We start from the raw sequence: 22652 nt of genomic DNA on the forward strand, positions 1-22652 counted from the left end.
ACCACCAGTAATGGTTACTCTGCAGCTCAGTGACTTAGCCGCGGCACAGAGCACAGTCGTCATGATGTTGTCAAAGTGGCTACAGCTGTGAAGTACCACCAGTGATGGTTACTCTGCAGCTCAGTGACTTAGCCGCGGCACAGAGCACAGTCGTCATGATGTTGTCAAAGTGGCTACAGCTGTGAAGTACCACCAGTAGTGGTTACTCTGCAGCTCAGTGACTTAGCCGCGGCACAGAGCACAGTCGTCATGATGTTGTCAAAGTGGCTACAGCTGTGAAGTACCACCAGTGATGGTTACTCTGCAGCTCAGTGACTTAGCCGCGGCACAGAGCACAGTCGTCATGATGTTGTCAAAGTGGCTACAGCTGTGAAGTACCACCAGTGATGGTTACTCTGCAGCTCAGTGACTTAGCCGCGGCACAGAGCACAGTCGTCATGATGTTGTCAAAGTGGCTACAGCTGTGAAGTACCACCAGTAATGGTTACTCTGCAGCTCAGTGACTTAGCCGTGGCACAGAGAACAGTCTTCATGATGTTGTCAAAGTGGCTAAAGCTGTGAAGTACCGCCAGTAATGGTCACTCTGCAGCTCAGTGACTTAGCCGCGGCACAGAGCACAGTCGTCATGATGTTGTCAAAGTGGCTAAAGCTGTGAAGTACCACCAGTGATGGTTACTCTGCAGCTCAGTGACTTAGCCGCGGCACAGAGCACAGTCGTCATGATGTTGTCAAAGTGGCTACAGCTGTGAAGTACCACCAGTATGGTTACTCTGCAGCTCAGTGACTTAGCCGCGGCACAGAGCACAGTCGTCATGATGTTGTCAAAGTGGCTACAGCTGTGAAGTACCACCAGTATGGTTACTCTGCAGCTCAGTGACTTAGCCGCGGCACAGAGCACAGTCGTCATGATGTTGTCAAAGTGGCTACAGCTGTGAAGTACCACCAGTAATGGTTACTCTGCAGCTCAGTGACTTAGCCGCGGCACAGAGCACAGTCGTCATGATGTTGTCAAAGTGGCTACAGCTGTGAAGTACCACCAGTATGGTTACTCTGCAGCTCAGTGACTTAGCCGCGGCACAGAGCACAGTCGTCATGCTACAATAGGTTGGGTTCCTTGACGCTACTGGAATACTGAACCGAGGAATTCAATACGATTTAACGGTTACTATTGATGCATCCTTTCAACCTGAGAGGTGGCTTTGTGTTTTGCATCACAATAGACACCAGTCGACGTAAATGGTGTCCACTGTCCACTGTCCACTGTACGTTTACATGTCTGCTGTGTGTGTGCTAACTTACTTAAAATCACTTTTAATTGTGATATACTGGATTGAAAAATAACATACAAAGATAAAAATATTGTTTATCAAAAGAAAACCAAGAACACGGTGTTCAACTATATGTTTCTTTATGTCAAAGTTTTATATTTTAAAATTTTCTTCCGTTATTACTAAAACACAATTATAACTGAAGTAAACGGCTGAAGAATGCGGATAAATATCGCGGTAATATTTCAGAATTGTTTCATTCGCCTCGTTCCGTCTCGGTAAACAACTACCTCCAATAAAGGCAATTGATTTATGAACTGTAAACAGTAAAGAGAGCAATTATTCTAACCTAGACTCGGAAAATAACCAGTGTTCTTGCTAGTTAGACATTTTACAAATACAGTTTCTATATCTTTACTAGTTGTAACAGTTAAAAATGTTCGCTCAAATGCAATCAAAGCATTACTTTCAGCACCCTAAATGCAGGTTTAAAAAAGAGAGTTTCTCGTGTTCCTCATGTCCCAGTTAAGGCTGCTATTTCAGTCGTGCAGTATTATATTTCCGAGCTGGATTACTACGGCTTCCAATATATGCACGCGATTTGTCCACAGAATGCACCCTTCCTTTACAACCATCTCTCCGCTATGTTGTCAACTAAACTAGTTGCAATTACAGCCCATCAAACCACAGAAAACATACTACTATAACCAGTAGTATGTTTTCTGTGATCAAACACAGGTTACGTAACTTAGGTAAATAATTCGCAGTGCTTAAAAATAATTTAAATACCCCCGCCGCAGCAAACCTGCCGTCTAAGCGAATTTCCATTTGGCCGAATTGATTTTCAATTGATCTATTTAAATAACATTAGGTTTAACGAGTACCTAGGTTTGCTGCTACAAGGAAACTAATAAAGTAGTGTGTTTTTAGTAAAATATTTATAGCTTACTATAAAATAAATAAATTTGCCAAGTTTGATCAAAATATATCCATAAACAAGCAAACTACAACATTTTACAATATTCTCCATAAGAATAACATGGGAATTTTTAATTTACCATTTTTTTAGTTTTCTCCGTAACCAATAACCGTACAAAAACACTTTGATATACTGAATTGTTTGTTTTTTTAAGCTCTTTAAGAAGGTTTAGAGAAAAATTGGGAAATTTTGTGTTTTGAGGGTAAGAAGTGAGAAAAACCAATTTTTACCCCATAAAACCCCCCATAAAACCCTGTTCCCATAGTCCGATCATGCTGGATCGCGAACTCATTCAAGTTTATCCCGCCTTACACCTTCAAACCAAATTTCATCAAAATCGGATAAAAATTACTCAAGTTATCGTGTTCACGGACACATATATATATAAATCTATATATATATATATATATATATATATATCTATATATATATACATATATAAAAATTTGAACGAATGGTGTTTTTGGCCTCTGGGGACATTAAAATGAAAAAGTAAATCGGTCCCGGGCCTAAGTCTTACCATGAGACCTACGGTAATAGCTACTTCCCTATAGGGAAATTCGCTAAAACGGGAATTGAATCAGCTTAAAGGGAAATTTTGAGGCAACTAATCTCGTGCCAATAATACAGCCCCACTGAATGCATCAACTTTATAAAGTTAGAAAATGTCGTTTGGAAAGTATTTAAGAAAAGAACCGAAGGCATTTTGTCTATTCAGCCATTACCTTTTGAACCTATATCTACAGCTGAACCATAAGTTATTGATTCAGTTACCGGTATCTGCTTTATTATTACAGTTCACGACCAAACATAACATTGCCTTGAGTCTCCGAAAACGCGGACGAAAACCTCAACTAGCCTTTTGATTATTTGTGTGATACACACTGCTTGATTTTTTGATGAAGTGGTCGTGTATAGACTGCTACGAGTGCAGTCAGCATGACAGTGATGTTGCAAGTTCTATCCTAACACACCGCTTTATATACAAATTCTTGAGCCGTGCCGAGTCAACTCTACCCTAACCACGCCCGTTGCCTACTCCGAGGGAATGTGATGTTACCGTAGACTTCTCCTAGTAAATCTCTTCAAGACATATTTACTGGTTTGCTACACACTCTGGGCTGAATCAGTGCCAGAATCAGGACCTTGGGGCTACCGTATATGATAGTAGTGCTGAGTGGTTGAGTGACGTTGACGGGTGTGGAGTGTGGACGGCAGATGCGCACGCGTCATGACGTCATGTCTCGCACCTGAGTCTATAAACACTTGTTAACACGTGTGACGTTTCCTCACACGCAACGTCTCCTATCAACATCACTCAGATCTTTCACTTATCCACACAGTGGGACAAAGTGATGACTTGGGTTCGCCTCCCGTTGCTGTCAATTTATTTATCAGTAATGTTGCTGCCTCACTCCTTGTATCCACCTTTGACCATAGATATGGTAAAGTTGTAGCCAGCTCTAGAACGAGGATGCGCGGATGTAAGTCACTCATTTCTGACATACCACGCCGAACTGGAAGGGTAACTATACCATCTGTTTATGTCACATCCACGCATTTGGTGTTGTTTTTACCACAAGTGAAAAAAGGGAATATAATTTTACATTTATTTTACTTTATTTATTTTGACACATTTTATTTTGGTCTAAGAAAACCCGCTCGTAATCCCTTGGGTTACGTCACCACAATTCTGAAGAATACACTAAGATGGTAATTTATTTTGGGCGTTTTTATTTCCCACGTGAATGCTATAATGTATTTGGTTACGTAATGTATTATTTTTAGTCATTCTCGAAGAATACAAAAGTATTTGTATTAATAATGATTTTTTGCTAGTACTCCTAATTTGGTACTAGAGGTTGGCGGCCTCTTTTAACCTTGCCTTTTCCCGTCCACATTGACTATTATTTCTAGTTATTAAATTGGATACTGTTAATATACAGTATCCAATATAAATACTCTTAGAAACTCCCGTGCATGTGTTTAAAAAGTTGTGTAAGGTTAAATGTTGTAATACAACAATTTATGCTTGTTTGACATAGATTTATTATGCTTTGGGGCATTAATTATTTTAATGATTCCATCTCAAATAGTTCTTTGCTAGTTAAAAATCATCACATGAACAAAGAAAGAGATATAAAATACATTTCAAATTTGTTTTTGTTTTCTAGAAGCATTCAAAATTAATTTTTTATTTAATGTAGGATAGTCATTTTAAGTTTGGTCTATGCTTTGCTACTTTGGCCGCTTCAAAGTGAGCTTTACGCAAACAAAGGTCCGAAACCACCTATTGAACTGTTTTTCTTCAGACCAATTTCCTTCACCAAGTATTATTAGTTTTAACCTAGAAATAATACGAACCAATCCTTGAATATTGTCAGGTGGACAACTTTCCCAAGTTTTGGAGATAGGTCGAGACGTGATCTTACTCTGCTTTCACCCACGGCACCACGACACCACGACCACTAACTGCCTTTTACACGCTCAGCGCGTATGTCCAATCATAACGCAATTAACGCAGCAAAATGCCTGTTGTGAAAGTCCACATACAATATGTGCAAAGTGACGAAATTCTAGGGGAACTTCGGCTTCTCGCATATGCGGAAAATTTTGAAATATATTTTTAAAGTGGACGAAAAGTTTCCAACTGTACTTATAATTTCATTTATGAATTTAGATTGCCATTATGTTATTTCGACTGCGAAACTACTCTAAACCTACAAAATTTCCTCTTATCTTGCTGATTTAATTTCGCATAGAATAGACAGTAATCATCCATTAATAGAATATACACAAATATTGTGTAGTTATCATATAATGATGCAACGAATTTACAAAATATCAACTTGAGCTCTAATCAGATTAAAGTAACTGTCAAAATTGCTAATATATTTTCGTCTTAATAGAGGTGATACAAATTCATACTACTCATTTCCAGCCACACGTAATATACAGGGTCTTGGGACGACTTTATAACTCAAAAAATAAGATAGAGATATCTCAACCAAACTTGGCACGTCATTACTGGTTATTAGTAAGCTACTTTTCTTTGTACATGTTGATCGGATGTCACCTATAGGGGACGGCCCACAGGGAGTAAGTTGAAAATCTTAAAGGTAGGGATAGGTTGATATGTACATCAAATTAAAGGTCTTGTTGAACTAAAAACAAAGCCGCAAACTGGACCTCAAATAGACAACCGAGTCTAAAATGGCAGCCGGTTAAAGATTTCTTAAATCTACCTTTTTACTCAGTTGTTCTTTTAAGCTCAAATTTGTGGCATTGTATTTTGCAAATAAATACCTTTAATTTGATGGGCATATCGACATATGCTTAATTTGTGATCTTCTTCCGTCTTCTAGCGGGTGGCCCCTCAGGAGGTAGGATATAATCCAATTGTAAATTCAATGAATCTTTGAACAGCTGTCATTTTTGGTTCGATTGCCCATTTGAGGTCCGGTTTGCGGCATCGTTTTTAGTTTAATTTTTATGTAGGCCTACATAACCTACCCCTACCTTTAATATGTTCAATTTACTCCCTATCGGCCGTCCCTCATAGGTGACATCCGACCACCATGTACACAAAAAAGTAATTTACTATTACCAGTATGCCAAATTTGGTTGAGATATCTCTTTTTGTTTTAAAGTTATAAAGTCGTCCTAAGACTTAATTGTCACCCTGTATAGACAATGAGCATTTTAGATACTAGGGGATTAAGATATACAATGTTGAATTGTCGGTTTGTTGTTTATCTTAGAGTGTATTGGCTGTGGCTCGAGTCTCGTCGCGAACCGATGCGATTGCGACGTGAGGATTAAGGACAGTCACGGACAACGGTACACGGAGCGGCTCACCACTAGTCCCACTGGGATTCGTAACAGACAACGAATAAAACATTTCAGAACAGAACACAGAAATAGTTTCTCCGACGTACATCCTAGAAATCTCGACACTCCCACTATTTAACGGAAAAGGAAGTTTGAAAAGACATTTTGGTCGCGTCTACTATATTTTACGTCACACTGTGCCATTCTTTCCGCTAACTAATTCCTAAAACACAAATTTCCTATATTTTTACACTTATAATTAACTGTCAACATCGCTGTTTCCTGTTTTGCTATCATATGCGAGCAGCTATAATAGTTATTTGGATGCAACATTATTACTCCTTGACAATTATAAATTCATATTCAAATAATGTTGACAATTATCCTGGTTTAAATATCGATACGGGGTTAGGATTTTAGTGACCTAAATGTAAAAGGATGATGAACACAAATCATTTAACTATGATACTATGTTTTATCTGAAGACGAATTTGTAAGTCAGGAGAATGTACAACTGATATCTCCGATTCCAGCTGATTCTTTTTACCCTAGAAATTGAGAAATATTCTAGTGCAGATAACTACATGGACAACAAATGAACGGTGATTGCAAACTGTCGTTTATATTATACTTGTTCATGACAGTGTTTTAGCTAATCTCGCGCCTCTTTGAAATTACTACTACCTTACAATCAATCAGTGCACATAATTGAACTAAAATGGCTGTAAATGTAGATTAAATAATCAAATAGACTTATAAGACACATTCTCGTTGTTAGGCTTCGAATGGTAGCAAAAATTCCGTATTGTCTATGCGTGAGCTGTCTGAGAGAGAGAAAACGTCTTGTTTACGACAAACAGGCTTTTAACCTCTGCCAAATAGTCCCACAGTTGAATAACCTAACATAATTCAAAGAATGCAACTTCTTAACATATACATTTTAAACTACGCACAACACTATATCGACGATTTGGCCTACTACACGAGTCCGGCGCGGCGCGGTTGCTAGCAGACTCAAATGTATCCGTCAAAAGTCAACTGTCTAGTCTATCTCCATACAAGAGTGGTTTAGGAGTGTTAGAAGACATTTGGAAGGTTTCATTAATTCGTACAACAAAACAAATACTTTACTTTGACCATAAATGTTGAGTGGTGTGTATGAAAGGTCGCGGTCCGCGTGCAGAGCAGCGTGCAGCGTGCACCGCTACGACACAGTAATGTACGAAAGGGCAAGTTAAGGGTCAACCGGCGCCTGAGGTCAATCAGTCGATGAAAGAGAAAGCGGTCTAGCATCCAGCTGGTCGTTGCGTTGTTGCGAAATGAATCCTGGATTCCTGAGTCCTTCTTCCTTATACGGCACGACGGGTAGCCGAATGTCCTTCCGAGCTTTCAAGTCTTGAGATCAATCAAATATTCCATCGGTGCGTAACTAATTTAGCCAACATTTTTGTAATTTCGATACGTCAACTTTTCTTAGCAGAAGGAATAGAGTGGTAAACTTGAAACTTACGTTTATAGCATGCACGTGTGTTTTTGTGTAAGTGATTAACGAATGTTGATGGATACGGAACAAAAGTATATCTTATTGGAGATTATCAAAAAAGGCAATTTGTCATAGCCTACATTAAAATCCTGTCTTCCTTTACCTTTAAAATCTTTACCTTTGCAATCCTTTAATAATGTATGTAGTTGAAAAGGTGTATATTTCTGCAACCACAATATCTTGTTGGATCTAACAGGAAAGTAATCAGTTTCCACACATTCCCTTAATATATACCAGACACTGCTGGGAATGGATAGAGTTGTCTAGGCAAGAACTTTTCAATGGGGAGTTGGTTTCAGTATCTATATGATTGCATATTAAGAGTAATGTGGTACTATATATGCTGTAGTATGTACAGTTCATTATAATTACTATGCCATGTATTAAACGTCATGTATATATATAAATATATCTTTGAGATGCACTTTACGTAAATGTTCGAAGTAAAGATCGTGCATTAAAAAGATATCGGTTACGCCTCTTTCACACGACGCGGCGCGCGCCGTGCGGCGCCCGCCGGATCCGGCGTAGGGCTATGGGAGTATATGAGTCCCTTCACACTATGTCCGGCGCGCGCCGCGCGGCGAATTCGCCGCACGGCGCGCGAGTTACCGCCGGATGCACCTTGAGCCGGACGACAGCGCCGCGCGGCGTCCACGCCGGACCACTTGGTGAAGGTGCATTGGTTCTTATGGGAGCTTTCACACGGTGCGGCGCGCGCCGCACGGCCCAACCCCTACGCTGTCTCAATTTAGGCAAACAACCTGACCAAGAAGGTGCAACAGTTAATTAAGAAATTATATATCGTTGTATCGGAAAATAATATATTTAAAGCTATTACAAAACATATATTTTTATGTTCATCCCATGCAAATCGGTCAACTTAAAGTATTAAAACAAATTTTTTTCTTTAATAACTAGAGGAGAATATTTAGTATTAAGTTAATAATTTAGTAATTTATACGTAATGTAACATTTTTTTCACCACACTATGATGTTTTTGGCTATATTACATACGTGAATTGGAGGCTGAAAGTTACGTTTTGCTGGCCATGCCAGCTGTCGCCAATTTGGGGACCGAGCAGGTTTTTACAGGCCGGGGCCGCAAAATCAGCTGTCCGCTTACTTACTTAAAACATGAATGCGTTTTAAATACACAATCAAAATCCATAGCATTGCAATATAGAATTGTGTTATTGTCACCGTTGCCTAGCAACTATTTATTTATATTTTTGCTGATTCCTCAAATTATTTCTTCACATAACCTTAAAGTTGTAGTTGTGTTGACGATCAGTGTGCATTATTATAGTGGTGAATAGTGGTAGGCCTAATAGGGTATAGTGTGGTGAAAAATAGCGTTCGTACCACGGACCGAAATGGTTTTGCAGCTCTCGATCGATTTAAGTTCTCGACTTCGTCTCGAACTTCAAAACTATCTCGAGCCGGCAAAACCTCATTTTCGGCCCTAGGTACGAAATATACTATTTAACTTCTAGAATACAATATTTTCAGATATGACGAATACTTATATATAATACGTGAAGGCGATTTCTATAAAATACTACTCCTCTGTTAATAATGGACGGATTTTTACAAACGATGTGTCAAAATTAAGTATTTGTTGTGTACCCTTTCACCAATTCCTGTAGTAAAAGTCCTCGGGCTTTGCCCTCCGGCCATGAAAATCCCAATGTATATCTTATGAAGACAAGATTTTGTTTAGTTAAACCATAGACTAACCAACACAAGTAGACTTCTCATCCCATTGTTAATTTTGAAGCTCGTTTTTCATGTCTAGTTCATGTACGCCATACTGGGCGCTAGTGTCGACGAAATTTTGTTTCTATTATTTTAGGGGGAGTATTTTTTATCTATGGTTAAACAGACGAATAATTAGTATTAATTACAACTGTTCATAGTACACACATGATACACAGAGAGTTTTCGTTTTCAGTTTCGATAGATGGAGTGGAGTGAGCGTTCGTTTTCAGAGTGAGTTCGTTTCCAGTTTCGATAACTGGAGTGGAGTGATTGGTTACATTATCTATGAGTTGACTCTTTTAAGTCGACGGAAATTGTGACAATTATTCGTAAAAAAACTACTTTAATATTTTGCAATTGCTCGAATTCGAGCAACAGGTGCACTAGTTTTTATATTTTAAATTAGCCTACAGTATTAATTTTATTTGAACTTTTAAGTGGAGTATTCATTTAAAAGCCACAACTGAACGGAAATTAAATTAGCCTACAGTATTCATTTTATTTGAACTTTTAAGTGGAGTATTAATTTAAAAGCCACAACTGAACAGAAAATAATAAATATTTAGGAGGGCCGTACGGCGCGCGCCGCACGAAACCATACTAGTGTGAAGACACACGCTTGTCCGGCGCAGCGCCGCACGGCGGACGCCGCACGGCGCGCGCCGCTTCGTGTGAAAGAGGCGTTAGACCGGCGCAAGTTGTGGCGCAATATTGCCTAATTGGCTTGATGTCTTAAGAAAACAATTACACGACTCAACTTCTCGAGATTTATACCAAATTTGATCCCAATCATGAATAATATTCTTAGTTGGAATTACCCTTACAAATCTATGTATTTTTTTTAACAGATTTTTCAGATTGACAGTAATAAATGTATTTGTAAGTAACAGTTTTATGACAGAAGATGAGTTGGAAACAAAAACTACGCGTACTCAATATAGCAGTAAAATTACAAAGTATACCAAGATAAAATAACTAGAACTTAAACAAGAACAAGAAATAAGATTAATAAATTGATTCGGACAAATTTCTACGTATAGACCTCAGTTTTGGTTTTGTTGCATCATTCGCACCAATTTGTGGTTAAAAACTGTCCAATGACAGACAGTAAGAAAATTAACACGTTTCAGTTGATCATTTATATTTCCTAGTAGGCCTGGATAGCATTGTGTAGAATTGGGAACAACAACGAAAATTACTCAATCCGAATAACAGGAACGCTAACTCAAAACTATTCTTATTACCATTTGAGACTGTTTGAAAAGCAGTAATCGAATAATCGCAAATTTGATACCCTGTTTATTGCTGTAAAACGAACAATGCTTGAACGTATCAACTCGTTCATGACCTCATTGTTGTGTATTGCACTATCATCAGCTGCTACTTATACTTCCATGTAACTCATAGTTTACCTTCGTCTTATCAACTGTTTATAGTATGGGCGTAAGATTAGGAATCATTACAGCAACAACATTTATATCAGATTGTAAGTAGCGCATTCTGTTGTTTTATGTCCTGTATCACGCAATGTTAGCGTAAATAAGGAATTTCACCCATCAGGTTTATGATCAAGTTGTGAGTTTTTGTAAAAATGAAAATTAAGTTTCCTAAGCCTTGTGTGGTTAAGTGAGGCACTAAAGGTGGCTGGAACCTGTTTCCATTTTTACGGATATGCTCATGAAATAAGAATAACGAATAACTTAATATGATGTAAAACATATCTACAGCTTCTCCGTACGAGCTGGTCTAATGGTTAGAGCGCAGGACTTTGATCCCTGAGGTCCCGGGTTCAAATCCCGCCAAATAACCAACGGATTTTATCTAAGCGATAATGCCGCAACCCCTAGGTCTTACATTGAAGTAATGTGAAAATAATCCTGGGCTCGTGCCTAGATTCTTTTTGCGTCCTAGGCTCCTAGGAAAAAAAAGAAAAAAGCAGCTTCTCCGTACATATATTATCAGTAGGCTACCTGGTGTTTTAAATTAATTGTATGGAAAATAATTTCCCTCGAACTCATTGTTTTTACCTGTAGACTCATTCTGTATAATATTTTCAATTACAGCAACCTTACATTAGTTAACTTTATACTAAAATGTAATTATATTGTTGATTTTTCTTTGTGAAGTAGAACAAAGGCTAATGGAAATTATTAATAACCATTACCTAACCTTGATAAGTAATGACGACATGTACAATATCTGACCTCAATGACAGAATGTACTTATTATTAGATGTCTATAGAAGCATTATATCATCACTTTGTAGGGTTTTAGGACAATAATATACAATAGTTGTAATACATTATTTGTCCGCACCTAAACTGGTGCAGTTCAAGGAGTGTATTTGTTTATTTTGTCATATTTTTGCCATAACTGGTCATAACAATAACTACGATACAATTTTTGAAATTAATGGAATAATACTGTTTGGTTAAAATAACTATAAGGAGACCATAAATCCTGGTCTAACCTAGCTCCCTCCGTTTCAAACACCCTGAATGCTGGTCTAACCTAGCTCCCTCCGTTTCAAACACCCTGAATCCTGGTCTAACCTAGCTCCCTCCGTTTCAAACACCCTGGATGCTGGTCTAACCTTGTGCCCTTTGTTTCAAACACCCTAGATGCTGGTCTAACCTTGCGCTCTCCGTTTCAAACACCCTAGATGCTGGTCTAACCTAGCTCCCTCCGTTTCAAACACCCTAGATGCTGGCCTAACCTTGCGCTCTCCGTTTCAAACACCCTAGATGCTGGTCTAACCTTACGCTCTCCGTTTCAAACACCCTGGATGCTGGTCTAACATTGCGCTCTTCGTTTCAAACACCCTAGATGCTGGTCTAACCTTACGCCCCCCGTTTCAAACACCCTAGATACTGGTCTAACCTTGCACCCTTCGTTTAGACACCCTGGTCTCGGGCCTCTGGGAGGAGCGTGTGACCGAGACCCACTCTCGACCCACCTTCCATGGGCCTACACACTAAATTCATTACATGCTTTGTTTCTTGGAACGATCCACATGATAGGTTTACACACAATGCCGCGCTCGGCACCTGTCACTGTTCGTGTCACACTCTGTAGGCGGCAATGATCAAACTAATACTCGTTCACTCTTATCGATTGAAGTTTCATCATTTTTCAAGAATATTAGTTTCACAATTGTTTATAGTTCTATTTTTTTACTCTTATCTTCATCCAAGTTGGAAAGTTGTTTTTAGTCCAACTTGTTCTAGTTCCATCTCTCTTTTCTACAGTGGTAATATGTATAAATTGACTTTTTATAGTTTTTTAACTTAAAATACAGAACTTAAATTACAAATATTATTGAATTTCAAATTGAAGTTCTATAACTTTGTCGACAAATAAAATTAAAAATTATTTATTTATGCAGGTGAATTTAGGGTCACATGACCCTTAACCCGTACGTGTCGTATAATCTCATGTTCATTATAAACCTATTTTAATGTCATATTGTATTGTCGAACACGTATATCAATTTAAAGTTTTATAATCTTCAAATTCAATAGTTTGTATAAGCTAATAAAAGTGACATTAAATTTTTTTTAACCACACATCCAATCGATATAGGTGAACATCGTTTATCTTATTTACTACATCAAATCCCAAAATGTACCTGGTGTAGTGCAGGTACGATTTAGGACTTCTTGTAGTAACAGTAACAAGAAACAATAAGGATTTTATTCGTATAAAATATTTATAATTAACAACAGGCGTCACTGTTTCTACTACACTACTGACTTGCTGTCTGACTGGTGTGTAGCTTATCGCTGGAACGTGTCTGTCGCTAATATTTTCCCCTCAACTCCCTAGTGTCAGTGTCAGTGTCAGTGTTAATGTTAGTGCGACTGAGTCAGTAACTACAGTGTACAACAGTGTAACATGAGATGGGAATTACTCCAGGACCCAAAGTGATAAGGGAGAGGGACCACGTTCCTGCATACGATGTAAGTACAAACAACAGACCCTCTCTTCCCCTGTTCACAATAAGTTTAAACTTACAGAAATAACTAATAGAACAAGAATTTTATAATTTACTTACAGGCGTATTTTATAAATAGTAACGCAGCTTTCCACCTCTTTTCCTCATATTTATGCTGATGTGTGTATCAGTGTATCATCACTTGATTATTGTAATTTATCACCTGACGAACTAGTTCTACTCCTGCAGATCCAATAGAGCTGTTGAGCAAGAATTGTACAGGACCACTCTTTGGTTTATATTGTCAGTCAATGGTAGTACGAAGTCAATCGATTCCATAGTAATATATTTGTGAAGCACGGCATAATCAGCCATAACTGTGAAACTCTAAATTTCTATAGAGGCTTGTAGTCCTCAACTATGTTTAAAATGCAAAAGTAGCTTATTGTTACGCTTTTATCAGGACATCTTCGTTCATGTAGTTAGACAGTATTAATTATCCCTGGAGGAAAACCCCTGTCTCAGCGCCCAGAAAACATGCAGATCATTCTAACATGAATAGCATTCGTCTGATTGGGTTTTTCTCAAATTTATCCCTTAAAACATGTTTGATGCTACAGGGATAGAAAAAGTGTTTTAATACAATATGATTGGTCAGTATGAAGAAATTGCATTTTATTTATCAAAATATATCACTAAACTAGCAAACTAGGATAACAGTTTATTTATCCTCTAGATGATATCATCATATAAGCAATATTATCGTATTGACAATGTTTATTCTATGTTCTTTGTGTAAAGCAAGAAGATTTTTTTGAAGTTTTAGAACTAAGTTTCTAAGCAGACGTGCAACCAAATTAGTTGCAAGTACTGTACAATATTTCACAATCACAGCTGATTGTATGTTACTCAAGTCATCGACAATTGGTGCATCTATTGCCTCTTGGCTCTTAGAAGTCACGGGCTCTTGTAGCCCTGAAAGGAAGTGTCACGAAGTACACACTTCCTGCGGCACTTCCTGTGCATGCGTCTGCTCTGCTTTCATCTCATGAGAGTCCTGTCTCTTGGCGACTCTAGAGCATTGACTTCAGAGAGCTATAAATTGACTGTGATTGAACTTCTCAACTAAACCATTCACAGATATGAGATGTCCTGAGAATTGTTGAAAACTACTCGCCTTGGTATCAGTAGTCCATTATCGGGTTTAAAGTTTCAATTTCGTATGATTTGGTGACCGCTAGTTTTGTATACTATTTATCGAAGTACCATAGTCACTGGGACTGAGGAGTCCAGTCTCGGTTTAACAGTTTCAGTTTCGCCTCCGCTTCGGTCCACCGTCTGTCTACAGTCCTTCTCTTCTGCTTCTATTCCCACCATGAATGGCTCATCATTGCCAATGTGTACTGCTATGCTATAACAGCTTTCCCTTTTACTATGTTTTGTAAGTATGGTGCATTCAACGCTCACGTGCCAACATTATTCTTCTGGGAAGTTAGTAACTGTTCGTCATCATGTGGTTGGATATTTAAAATATTTAAACAAGCGAAACGTTTACATATAAGGGGTTCGTCACTCTTTTTAACGTTGATAATGTAGCTTGTGTTACTCAGTAGATGTTTTCTTCGCCCACTTTGACCGATGAACCTACCTACCCCCTTAATAGCAAAGAGCTCAATCAGGTTGAAAAGCTTGCAACCATAAATTTGTCGGAATTTGAAAATCTGTATCTGTAAATTAGGGGGGGGTGTAAATCCCCTTTTACTTCCTTGCAATTAAGGCTCATCTAGTGTGATCGATGGGGGTAGCGGATTTTTATCCCCCTGGAATATTACCCCCTGGGCAAACGTGACGTCACAAACCAGGGGGTAAAATTCCGGCCGCGAACTTTTGAGTTTCGCGACATCAGCTCGATGGATTAAACGCGGAATTAAACATATATTTTCACGGTTGTGAATTTAATCAGAACACATCAAATTATAAAAACCTAGAGTGTACGGCCCGGATTTTTACCCCTGGAATTTTACCCCCGGAATTTTACCCCCCGGATTTTTACCCCCGGAATTTTACCCCCTTGCCAGATATATAAATTAGTGAGAATGATTAACTATCTTCATTCTGTTTTAATTTAATAGTAAACATTTTATTATTAAGTAGCCTATATTAATTTATTTGTAACATTAACTAACCGAACATGTTTTTAATTTTAATTTTGAGATTCTAGTATTAGGATTCGATCTTTGAAGCTAACAGTTGGTTAATTTAATATGACGTATTAATATGTGTATCAATCAACTGAATGATAATTTTTTCGAACATTTCTTTACAAAATAAATAAATATAGATAGGCTACTAAATAATGAAATGTTTACAATTAATTAAAAACAGAAATAAGAAAATCAAACATTCAATTTCTAAAATGGGCCAAGGGGTAAAATTCCGGGGGGTAAAATTCCGGGGGGTAAAAATCAGGGGGTAAAAATCCGGGGGTAAAATTACGGCCCGTACATCTTCAGTTGTCTAAACGCTAGTTATATGGACAGGGGGTAAAATTCCGGTTTTTATTGATAATCTAATTAATCACGCTCTGTCTATTTTCATTACACTTCCAAATCCGCGGGGGTGAAATTCTGGCCGCGAACAAACTTTTGGCCACTCAGGATACTACGTCATAGTGACGTCAGCTTTGCCCAGGGGGTAAAATTCCAGGGGGATAAAATTCCGGCGACCCGATCGATGCAGTTAATCACAGGCCTATAACACAGTAAACACGTGTCGTCTCCTAAATCATAAATATATCATTTTTGTGTGGCACATAAGCGTTCGTTTTTTTTTTCGAGGGCCGAAGAATTTCTGAATGGATCGATTGTCCTGTGACAAAATATACTCAACCATAACATTATGGTGTATAACCGATAATGAGAAAGCATTCTTCTTGGGTAAACCAGTATTGGTTACAGTACTTGACGAGACGCTTAATTTGACTCTTTTAATATAACGGTTGGTAATTACAAAACTATATATTCGTATCCCGCCAAGCTGAAGCTGAGTCTGATACGGTTGGCTAGACTGCGGGCGGCGAGATCTTACCAAGAGAATAGAGAGGCGATAACTGCGATAATGTTACGTGGTTGGGTGGCTGCCGGGCTCCTCTCCCTACTTTTACTTTCCCACGTCTCTCTCCTCATCGGTTACACATCAAAATCGCTTTTGCGCTGTGCACTTTCCAAGGGCCGCCCGCGTTTTGCATAACTGACCTTTGCATCTATATCTATACTTGGACCTCTATTCTGTAAAATCCATATATCAAGTTCCTCTTAAGCTATGGACGCTTGCTTTAGGAATTATTATCAGTCGCCCTTCGAATCATTGTTGTGGACATGTATTCATTAGGCTATTAAATACATGTAACGATCTATAAACCATAATTTGGAAACTCGTTGTTCACAGTTTTACAATCACTGCGAATCTTAGACACTCTTAGTTCTAGAGATTTTCACAAGGGAGACTCATGGTGACTATCCTAGAACATAAGTGATATCCTATAACGTATCCTAGTCGAACATGAGTGGAGGATTAGTTTTAAATAAGATTCTACTGACTAAGATAAGCTGGTCTAATATCCTGGTCCTTTTAAAAGCCCAATCGTCAACAGCATGGTGCAGTTTCGATCTATCAAAAAGCTACAACCAGTCGGTTAGTCAATTTTGTATATTCTCACTGTGACTGCATCGCTCAAATCCACTGGTAAGGTGAGTGAGTTGCGTTTCAGTAGGTGATAAGCCTATTGAGGCTGTTCTATCCTTGACGATCCAAGGGATATATTTCAAGGCGCTGATACACCCAAAATGCCACAGTATGAGGTTTTGTGTTCTATGGTGGTAACACTCGCAGATGCTGTAGTGACAGTTACATCACAGCCAGTAGGAGCCCTGTGTTTAGCTGATCAGTTAAACTAATTGGGCCGGTTTGAGGCACGCAATACAGGCCGGGCCCCAACCGGTTGCTAAACTACCGTCAACTCCACCTTCCATTCTAGATATTTGCTTACCAATCTATCATTTACTTATTTACCAACCCCGAACCCATATAACTTTCTCTATTATTAAGTAAAAGTGTTGCTTTTCCTTTTTTTTCTATATTTACCCCTATATATTTGCTCCCTTTTTCATTTGGGTTCCCTTGAAGTTAAAACATTTCGTTATAATTGGTGTATTTATGTTCTCCTCTTTTGTTTGAATAAAACTTTAAAGATGCAACTACACATTTTTTTGTCTCAGGATTGCTGCGGGCATTCTTTGATTTATGTTTATAGATTCAACTGTTTCGTTGAGTTTCTTTTCTATAATTCCATATTGAAATAAAATACACCAAACCTGCAAATCAACCTAATGTTTAGTTGATTTATTTTATACGTGTCTATAAATATGGTAATTGTTCAAACAGTATTTATACAGTAGCCTACGTACTTGAATTGTAAATAATATTATATTTATAGGTACACTTCCTACTGAAAGTTGTATTGATACAATTTCAAAAGTTTACTGTATGATAAAAAAGGTTTGTTTGATATTATAAAGATAAATTCATAAACAATAAATTTTCAGCAAATTTTAAAACCTCGTATTTTTTATTAGGTGTTCTTTTATTGTAGAAGTGTTTTGGTGGACATAAAAGTGAGTGAACAAGTAAAAAATGCATCTTATGGTCACAAGCCCACTAAAAATCCCCTTTTAAATGTTCGAACCAGAAGATGATCTATTTGTATTTATAATTTGTCTGCACTATAAATATTCTTCAATGATGTTTGATTAATACAATTTCTTAGCGTTGAAATAGCATCAAACGACGGATGTATCAAGAATGACAAAACACTTAACCTTTGCTTCTCCGGTTGTTATTAGCCTTATACAAGATGAAAGTGGTAAAATATTTCCACGCACAAACATCTGTCCTAATGTGTAAAATAATTGGGTACCTCATTATACAGGGTGATTCAAAAAGGACTTTACAACTTTGAAAATTCATATAAATCTTATTAAACAAGGTACAGAGCTGGTTTTGGTGTTGTTTTAAAGGAAAACACTCCAAGTTTTTTTACCTTAAACTAAAGATGTTCTATGTGACTTCCGTTGGATTTGGGGAAAATAATTATTTAGGTATAAAAAAATAGTGAAAACCGTTAAAAATTTGAGAGAAATTTACAAAATTTTGAAAGTAGGGTGTTTTTTGACGGTGAAGGAGTGCGATTTTCGAAAAACGCAGAAGTAGTGTATTGTAGGAAATTTAATTCCGAACCTACGTTTTTTCATCAAATCTTTTGTAGCTCTTACCGTTTTCGAACTATAGCCGTTTAAAAAAAACGTGTTTTGTCGTTTTCAGAGGTCCGCCATTTTGGATTTTTGGGGGGTTAAAATTTGAAAATGCGACTTTTTGGAATTTTAATGGGTGGTTTGGGACCAAGAACTACAAGTGTGCGAAATTTAAACTCCCTAGCACATCTAGAAGTGGGTGTATCGCACTCCTTCACCGTCAAAAAACGCCCTACTTTCAAAATTTTGTAAATTTCTCTCAAATTTTTAACGGTTTTCACTATTTTTTCATACCTAAATAATTATTTTCCCCAAATCCAACGGAAGTCACATAGAACATCTTTAGTTCAAGGTAAAAAATATGAAGTGTTTTCCTTTAAAACAACACCAAAACCAGTTTTGTACCTTGCTTAACAAGATTTATATGAATTTTCAAAGTTGTAAAGTCCTTTTTGAATCACCCTGTACTGTAATGGTTGGACTCAGGCTTAAGCTGCTCCAAGTTTGATTTCCGGGACGCCCACATAACTTTAAAAGCTTAGAGATGTGTCCTCTGACTAAATTTACTACTCTGTAAATCTTTGATTCGGGAATGTAGTGGGAGTGACAGGCCTTGTGTTGTGAAGGACCTTGTGCCTTGATACCATGTGGAACCTGCCTTTCTGTAACAGTTTATCCTGCTGCGAAGGATACTTCCTCACACATTATATTGTATACATCTATTGAGCTGTGTAATTGTCTAGTAGGTAACGTAGTGGCAAATGTAGAGGCTGCTGATTTCATCCTTAACCCAGATATCATTTGTCATTCTAATATCAATTAACGAGACTATGTTAAAGGACTACATCAGTATTTAACAAGACGGTTCAATTACTAAAATAACGTAGAAATTCCAAAGACGTTGGAAAACACAGAAATAAAAACTCGTGAAATATCTAGTTATACTGTAGTATTCGCCTTCAAATCTAAATGTTGCTGATTCGATCCCGAATTCGTTCGATTCAAAACCCATATACTATTCGTCATCGGGATATCTAATAATAGTACTATCCGAACGGTTGATTTAAATAACTAGAAGACAGTTCCAAAGAAAACACGAAATAATGTCAGAGGAGTTGGTAAACGCACAATACAACTCTGAAATAGCTATAGCCTATCACTCGCCTTCAAATCTGGAGGTTTCCGGTTCAATCCAGAATGAAACGGGTCGTGAACCTAGATACAAATTTCTCATAGGGTATCAATTAATGGTGAAATCTGATTGAAAGATCCCTCGCGCCCTTATCAGGCATCTTTATAAAACCCTAAATGATAAAAAAAAAAACGTCCAAATGATAACTCGTGGGATAGCTAGCCGATTCCTCCAAACGCTCCTAATGCATAGGAGTGTCCGCTTCAACTCTTTAGGCGGTCCGTGGGTGGAGTGGAACCTGGTCTGATTCTTGCGAACCTTATTTCTCTAAGTGATAAATCAAAACCTTTTGGCGACCCTCGAAATGCCAGAGTGCTTCCTACGCCTTATACATGTGTGTGCCTAATAACCTTTCATAACAAACTAAGTTTAACGCGTTCGTAAAACCGGTATAATTCTGTAGCACACTGTGTCTTGGTTAAAAATCATATTGTGCGTTCATGTTTTTTCTTTGCTAGATATACACCTAGGTCTGTACAGTTTGTATTTTATTCTAAGCTTGTGTGTAAACAATTCACCCAATGAAATGTAAAAATGTTACATTTCATATTCTGCGTGTTTTGGTTTTGTACCAATGATAAACCAATTTTTCGGAAATATAGTCCGACTATTCCTAAATTGCTTTTATTAGAAGGCACGGCCCATTATTACATTAAGTTCACCAAGTTAAATCACATAATTTTCGAAAACCATAAATAAACATACAAGTATAACACAAAACACAGGTAAGTTTGACGAAAAACTACTCCAATCGTGCCAAAATATCAGTTGTATTTTGTGACATAGAGAGATAGTAGTAAATTGGACAATTTCAACTAAATGGATTACCATATTTTGTTAATAAGCTGACCATTATATGCGAGTTTATATTGTTTGATATCAACTATTCCTCGTTTTAATATTCAGGTAATATAATTTTATATCGTTGTGAGTTTTGAATTTAGCATTGCTTTATTCACGACGAAAGCATACTTTTTAAATTAAATATAGCAAAGAGTTCCAACAAAATTTTGAACCTTGACAAGATAAATGTATCGTGAGCCATACTGTAAAATACAGTATTAAGTGTTTACCTACGACTGTTTTTTCAAGTAGCCGTTTCGTTTCAGTTCAGTTCTTAGAATTGAAAAGTTTCTCATAACATTGTTTACTTTCATAACAGCATAGTTTTACTCAACACGGGTGACGGACCAATGAGGTTCAAGGATTAAGGGAGAAGAAGTAAAATTGTTATGATTCGAACTTCAACTAATCAGCTGTCCAGGCCATTTTAATAGTTGAGTGGTGCAATTAGTGTTTGGTACAATGTTTCGTTGCATCACTGTGAGTGGCAATGAGAGGTTATGAACGAAAACATAACCTCTCTTAGAAGTCATGAGTAGTGATTTTTAGTAATAAGAAAGATTTTTAGTATATATAATTTTTCTTCTAGTAAGCTGTTTCAAAATAGTTAATACCATTGTATATGGAATTGCTTTAATAAGTCATGTCTACGAAAAGAGTTATGTCTTGGCAATATTAAAATATTGACGGAAAATTAAGAGCTATTTTATTAATGTATAGTCCTAAGCTAAATGCGTTAAATTAAATCCAATATATTTGAGTCTGAAAATTTCGTGTAGAGTATTAAAGATCCGCAATCAAACAGCCGCAGTTTTTTTTTTTTTTTTTTTTTGTATATTTTTTATTTGACAATGCGGAAATGGCAGCACTCTTATTGGTAATTAGATTTCATTGTCATGGGCTGGGCTCTGTGACATATACGGATATACCGTAACAGTACGACGGACATGATAGGCCACGGCGCGGTGCATGTTTATCAGGGACAGTGGACGTACGCGTGCTGGCAATCAACAAGCTGAAGGCAGTATTTTTGCCGGGACTGTGACGTCATCGGCTCGGCAAGCCAGCAGAATCACCCACGTTTGTTGTTTTGCTGGATCCCACTTCCCAATATATACGAATATGTTGACAGTGACTCGTATCGTATCGATTACTTTTATAACCAAATCTGTTTAGATTTAATGGAAGCACAGGGTACAGCTGACCTAGAGGTCGAAAGGTGAAACTTATTGGAATTGACTATCTTATTGAAGTAATAACTATCAAGTTTTTGATAGGTATATAAATCATAGATTTTCGTATATTAAAACCCGTTTTATAATGGAAACAAATCTGCATTTATTGAACCGAAATATACAGAAATATTCTGTTAGTGGAATTAATTGTTAACAAAGGTTCCGCAATCTTTTAAATCAAAAATATTTTTTAACCCCCCCCCCCCCTAACCGGTGGTAGGGGGTAACTTATTTTTTTCAAATAGCAACCCCTATTGAGTGACCCCTCATTTTGAAGGGTTAGTCAAGAGAAATACAATGACCAAACCCGAGGTAGATATCTAAATCATATTTGCCATCATATTCCAAAATTTAATTTATGTGAAAAAGCACCCATTCCACCCATTCAAAATTTTGAATACCTGCCATTTTGGCTAGGGGTGAGATATCTACATCGAGTTTGCATCATTGTATTTCTTTTTAAAATTGCATCAAAATGAGCGGTCACTCAATAGGGGTCGCTATTTTGAAAAATAAGTCACCCCCTACCCCCTACACTGTTAGGGTGGTTAAAAATATTTTTGATGTAAAAAATCCCGAAAACCTTTGTTAACAATCAATGCCACAAACAAAATATTTCTATCCATTTCTGCCAAAAAAATACAGAGTTGATTACATTTGTGAAATTGGTGCTTTTTCACATTTAAATCACATTTTGGAATACCTGCCATTTTGGCTAGGGGTGAGATATCTACCTCGGGTTTGCGTCATTGTATTT

General features: G+C 37.4%; 1 protein-coding gene across 4 annotated transcripts in view; it reads left to right on the forward strand.

The window, feature by feature from the left end:
• The window catches only part of LOC128997817 (mitogen-activated protein kinase-binding protein 1), a 104089-nt gene that overhangs the window by 23748 nt on the left and 57689 nt on the right, over positions 1-22652 (forward strand). The window contains exon 2 of one of the 4 annotated variants that reach the window (XM_054423556.1): positions 13208-13341. The exons of 2 other annotated variants lie outside the window; for them this stretch is intronic. In XM_054423556.1, coding sequence (XP_054279531.1) covers positions 13282-13341 — 60 coding nt within the window. In that variant the 5' untranslated portion in view covers positions 13208-13281. Of the gene's footprint in view, positions 1-13107; positions 13342-22652 lie in introns of all 4 variants that reach the window. One more of the 4 variants, XM_054423555.1, reaches the window with a different exon arrangement.

The sequence above is a fragment of the Macrosteles quadrilineatus genome, unplaced genomic scaffold, assembly GCF_028750875.1.
Source record: "Macrosteles quadrilineatus isolate MER2022 unplaced genomic scaffold, UCM_ALF_1.0 Scaffold_7__1_contigs__length_78375512, whole genome shotgun sequence".
Lineage (NCBI taxonomy): Eukaryota > Metazoa > Arthropoda > Insecta > Hemiptera > Cicadellidae > Macrosteles > Macrosteles quadrilineatus.